This window comes from Liolophura sinensis, chromosome 6 (genome assembly GCF_032854445.1).
Source record: "Liolophura sinensis isolate JHLJ2023 chromosome 6, CUHK_Ljap_v2, whole genome shotgun sequence".
Lineage (NCBI taxonomy): Eukaryota > Metazoa > Mollusca > Polyplacophora > Chitonida > Chitonidae > Liolophura > Liolophura sinensis.
In genome coordinates, this window is record NC_088300.1 from 76275573 (window position 1) to 76281594 (window position 6022).

The following is a 6022-nucleotide window of genomic DNA, read 5'->3' on the forward strand; positions in this document are numbered from 1 at the left end:
ATGAATTTTGTGTTATTACCTGACGAAAGACAGTGTTTCTCTTCCACCATTCCGGTTCCCTAAACCCACACATAAATTAAGAGCAGAATTCTTAAGAAACAATCAAATAAGTACATGCGGTCGGTATTATATACACTTGATAACGATGTTAAGTTTTGCTAGGATAGGTCATACAAATGAACCACAGATGTTCTCTTTGAAAGTCCAATCATCTTCGTTTAAGATCTTTGTATTATAAGGTTACGCAAACGAACTCGAACCCTTTACTTAATTGCACGAACTGATCTATTTCTTACTCATGAAAAATTCAAATTTTGGCGTATGCTGTATAAACAGTTAAAATAAACTCTTGACATACCGCTGAAGAAAATATTTGAAGAAAATGACGTGAGCATTTTAAGTAACTTAAAACGTACCATAAAAAGGCGGATGAAGAGACATTAGGAACCCATTCTCACATATGAGAACAGAGTATTCGGTACGTATTGTCCATTTCCAAAGTGCGTAAGTATCTCATTTTTATATCATTATATCATTAATCAATCAAAAGGTTTCCATCTTACAAGACACGTTTTAATTAACAACCCCTGTAAGCATGGCAGTGTTGTTCGAAGTGGTGTAGGCCTACTGTTGTCAACATGTTTTCGTCATTTCACATACACGGGGCATTCAATGTTTTAACCAATAAAACTGAAAAGCATTTAATTTTCACCGTACCTTGTCAGTGTTAGTGCAATGAGACAATTATCTGATATAAAGCAGACCTCTACTCCTTATTAGCCCAGGCACTCCATAGGTCAAGGCCCAACATTTCACATATTATTCATTTATTTCATTTGATTGGTGTTTTACGCCGTACTCAAGAATATTTCACTTAAACGACGGCGGCCAGCATTATGGTGGGCAAAGCCCGGGAGAAACCCACGACCATCCGCAGGTTGCTGTTAGACCTTCCCACGTACGGCCGGAGAGGAAGCCAGCATGAGCTGGACTTGAACTCACAGCAACCGGATTAATAAGAGACTCCTGGGTCGTTAAGCTGCGCTAACGCGCTAACCAACTGAGCCACGGAGGCCCCCTCTCACATATTGATACTACCCAGGGGAGCCAATTCTCCTCGTTATTTTTAACTCGGTGCATGTCTTTAGTTTATATAGCAAAAGCGTAGCTTTTTAGTAGTTATCTAACTTTTAATGCACACCCTGTATTTGTCAATGTGTTAACTCAGATTTTGCTAAATGCATTGTAATAACACGGCTTTGTAAACCCTCAGGCAACTCAGAAACCATGTTTTTACCTTTTGAAATACTGCCTTAACTCATGCAAGTAGTTCGTGTCAAACATAATGGAATAATATAATTGCTCGATGAAGTGCAACACGGGGTACAAAATTTTTCTTTTTACACCTTTCCCCCACCCAGTAAAATGCTGTTGAGATCCAATTTATATCAGTGACACCACATCCATATGTTTTGATTATGTTTTGCTTCGGAGATTGTACTCATATAGCTGTGTTTTTCTATACATTTTGAATGCTGAATTAAAGCAGTGTATGTGTGTATCAAGAATCAAAAGCTTGACGTGATCACTTATTTTAACAAATATATGGTCAAAATGGCCATCATGGCCAATGCAGGATGCATTATTTTAAACTCATTTTACCAGGATTTACTATTCAGGGAGAGTGTTTAATGGTCTTTCATATACTTCACGTTATTGTTTTGTTTGCCTTTGAATTCAAAGGAGTCATTTATGCCCTCTGTAAAAACTTTGTCTTGGTGATTGACAGATCTGATATAAATATTTATTAAACGCCAAATATATCACCAAATGATAGCAATGGCAATGTGAGTATGACTCATCTTTACAACAGGTAAGACAATAACTTACTTGAGCTAATTGACCTCATCTGAACCTTACAATTATAATTGTAAAGGAAAGAAGTACATAGCTTTATGTATCTGACAAATGAATCAAACCATCGGATAAAAAGCTTACAGATTTTAGATGTAAAGGTACAAGTGAAAGGAATATTCTGCTAACAGCTCAAATTAAACACATTGTTTAGGCAAATAATGGATTGTTAACTTCACTTTGTCATAAACAATACAAACCATATGCACTGATGTGTTCTGTCACATTTAGTATAATCTATGCGGCAACTGTGTAACACGTCACCTTCGGTATAATTTATATACATCTATTGTGTATATACAACGCATAGGGCGATTTGTGCAAAATGTTGACCACCACATCTAAACAAGTTTGGGGTCGTATTATCAGAGCTCAATGCCGCAGCTCCTATATAGTACATGTGCATGTATAATGGGCATGTGCGGTGTTCCATTATATCTTTTAAACTTAATATACGTATATAGGTCTGCCTCCGAAAGAAAATAATAAATAAGCCGGTAAAGCTTGAAAACAGCCTTAAAACGTATGTTTATTTGATGTTTAACGTCGTATACTCATGGTCGAGTTTCGTGTGCTTTTATGAAGGCTTATGGGCGGAGGAACCTGCCTGAGTCCATGTGAGCCTGTACAAGACATCTGATCTTTTATAATTTTATTTCGAAACATCAGTGTAGAATAGAAATGTACCTAATGCCTATACGCTGAGATAAGGTGTAGTCTCGATGAGGCCATTAAGTCTCTTATACTTAGGCATGTGATTTCGAAAATTTAAGAATTTGTCTTTGTTAGGCGCTACAAGTACAAACCATCGCATAAATTGTGTATGTATGTATATGCTTTGGGGTTTTACGTCGTACTTAACAATTTTTCAGTCATATGACGAGGAGTCATCATTGTGTGTGTGTGTACATACATACTGCGTCTTCGTGTGGCAGGGGGAGCTCCATGCTGCCAAAGTGCTGCCGAATCATGCCGAAGACACCACACATGACACCTCGGCCGCGTTAACCAGTTCTGTTTCCTTGCTCTGACCTTTCAGTGTTGGGTGCCAATCGAGGCTGCAACAAGTACGTATCATGTGGTCTTAGGTATGACCCGACCCTGTTTTGTTACTAGGTCTCCCAACTTCGATGCGGACGCTCTAACCATTCAGCCACCGAAGCGCGGTCGCATAAAGTAACTTTCTTCCTGTAATTGTCCTATACAGTGCGCTTTCAAATTAGCCGGCAAGTCCCCAAAATACGTCCAAGTAGGTATATTGATCGAAATGAGTAGATGATGTTATACTTGTAACATGCACTTATACAGCAATACTGAAGTCGACTTTCCAACAAAACGGCATACTGGGAGCAAGTTATTTAAACAAGGAGTCCACCATGCATGTGTGTGCTACACTTAAGAACATAAATAAGAAGAACATGTGTACAAAATGACAAAACTATATTAATAATGAAGTTTACACGTCTATCGCGTATTCACATGATATACATAAGATGTGAGCGAAGTTCAAAGTTTCACGAAGACGCCCCTCACCGCCACCGGACAAAACCGTTCTCGTATATGAAACGCGACGTTAGGAGGTTAGACACAAGTTAGATACGATATGCTGATAAGTCGTTTAATAATTGTGAAAGATTTCTACAATCTGTACTTTCGCACACTATATAGGTTATAAGAACAAGACTATCATCAAGTGTTTCTGAGCTCACACGAACAGAAAATCTGCTGTGAAGTGAAAGAAGTATACCCGCTCAACTCTTTGACATTTCTCCACCATTCCTATATAGCAGGTAAGCTACAAGGAAGGCGTAGGTATGGTATTCTGTTCATTTTCTTGAACCGTCAGATGATGTATCATACGTATATGTGAGTAACACACGAAGTGTGGATTTGACTTCACGTGTTAAAACCTCTTGCTCAAGAGTTTTTTCACTGGTATATACATCTAGACCAAGTTTAGCCTATATGGGTGGAGAAAACTGTATCGACTGACCGGAGTAAGAAGCATATGTGTATATCTGATATAGATAGCAGATGGTCTTTTGGTCACCCTATAACGCTATAAAATATTACCATAAAAATCTCCAAAATATAAATCAAAATAGTTTTGGGGTCAATTTGACCTGATTGGAACTTCAAATGGCACTGAGGCCTACCGTGTTATAGTCCAGCCTTGTAATAATCCGGCGAAGTGTCTGAACTATATTACTTCGTCTAGTCACGTTAAAGTATATAAACGTAAACAAGTAATCAATGGTGAATGAGTGGAAACCTTGAAACCATCATCGTTTCACCTCGCTCAGTTGACTTACTCGACCTTGGCATTAACCTGATCGTGACGTGTGTGAATGAGCATGACATTTTGTGCACAAGAGACGCGAGCATTGTGTATGTTCTTATCCTTCATACGATTCACAGTACATTTCACTGTGAACGGATTATAACGTATAAACGTTCGTTTTGTTTGTTTTTAATCTTCAGATTAAGTAGCAACCCTTGGGATCACGTGTATCCAGGATGGGGTCAATAAGCCATATCCTTGTCGTCTTCTGCTTAACCTTACTTAGCAGCCAGGGGTTTTTGTTTCTTGACGACTCTTGTCCATATGCCAAACCTTGTGTGTGCAGCTTGTCATCTATTTACTGCCAGAATCAAGGCCTGAGACAAGTACCACAGATGATTAAACCGCAAATCAACTCCTACTACTCCATGGATGTATCACAGAATCTAATTACGTCACTACCTGCTGCTGCTTTCAAAAATCTCACCGTCGGAACTCTGATCGTAGGGCCAAATCCACTAACCAATATTGACGATGCTGCCTTTGTTGGCTTAAATGTAACCTGGTTGATTCTGGCAAATGTGCCTGGCATGACCCAAATCCCCGCTTCTGTAAGTCATCTAAGCACTCTTAAGAAGTTATATGTATATCGGACGAACATAACTGGCCTGGATGATTCCCTGATGAAAGGTATCGGCGACACACTGGAAGAACTGTCAATATCTTCAACAAATATCACAGTTTGGCCAACAAGTATGCAATATGCCACAAAACTGAGAGATTTGTCTGCTGGAGGCAACACTTACAACGACATCCCTGACAACGCCTTCCAGGGGTTTTACCACAGTCTGGAATCTGTAAGTTTACGTAAGTGCGGACTGAACGCTGTTCCTCGAAAAGCTCTTGGGAGATTGATAAAGCTGAAAACATTGGACCTAAGCAACAACCCTTTCATCCTTTTCCCAGATGATTCATTCGGTCCAAGCCTCCAAAATTCCTTAAACACCCTGTACATTTCAAAGACCAGCGTCTCTGACATACCACCAGCAGTGAGATCGCTCACATTTCTAAGCACCTTGGGTCTGTGTCCAAACCCCGTGAAAACTCTGAACATGATGTCATTCGGTGGACTGAGCAAATCTTTAGAGAGGCTGTACATGGCAGGATGTGAAATGGAAAGTATTCCACCGGTTATGAAGACTTTAACCCAGTTGACCTTGTTAGATCTTACGAAGAGCGGACTGACAACTATTCGGGACGACGACTTCAATGGATTGTCAGTTCTAAATGAACTAAACCTGGAACGGAACAGGTTCATCAAAATAAGCGACCACGCTTTCCGAGGGTTGAAGTATCTCCACAAACTAACACTTTTCCAGTCCAATCTGACGGCGCTTCCAAGAGCTGTGAACGACTTGCCATTCTTGAAGGATCTATATGCGTATGAAAATCAGATAACCACGATTCCTGATAACAGTCTGGTTGGTGCGAGGTCTTTACACCACCTGGTTCTGGACGATAACCCGATCAGCCAGATAAGTGACCACGCCTTTGACGGAGCCTCCTCCCTCACCCTGATCATGATGACTAGAGGTAAAATGACGACGGTCCCCAAGGCGTTGACGGCCCTGGATGGGTTTAGCAGAATCAATCTCAGCGACAACCCAGTCCAATGTACTTGTGATCTTAAGTGGATCCTCAACTACGTCAATATAGAGGTTGGTGGAGACTGCTACAACATGCCGCTTAGCGTCTCCAAATACATCCATACCCGCCTAATACATTGCTGAAAGACGTATACATGAACATCGTGTCAGAAAAAACTAT

The 6022-nt window shown here is 40.1% G+C and overlaps 1 protein-coding gene across 2 annotated transcripts; it reads left to right on the forward strand.

Moving 5' to 3' along the window:
- Positions 1-2781: 2781 nt before the first annotated feature.
- On the forward strand, positions 2782-5993 carry LOC135468835 (chondroadherin-like protein). 2 transcript variants are annotated; one of them, XM_064747280.1, is made up of 3 exons: positions 2782-2981; positions 3583-3704; positions 4396-5993. In XM_064747280.1, exon 3 carries the CDS (start codon positions 4432-4434, stop codon positions 5983-5985), a length of 1554 nt encoding a protein of 517 aa, XP_064603350.1. In that variant the 5' UTR covers positions 2782-2981; positions 3583-3704; positions 4396-4431; the 3' UTR covers positions 5986-5993. The 2 variants fall into 2 exon arrangements, with proteins under 2 accessions (XP_064603350.1, XP_064603351.1); XM_064747281.1 differs by lacking the exon at positions 2782-2981 and having other exon boundaries at positions 3568-3704.
- The last annotated feature ends 29 nt before the right edge of the window (positions 5994-6022 follow it).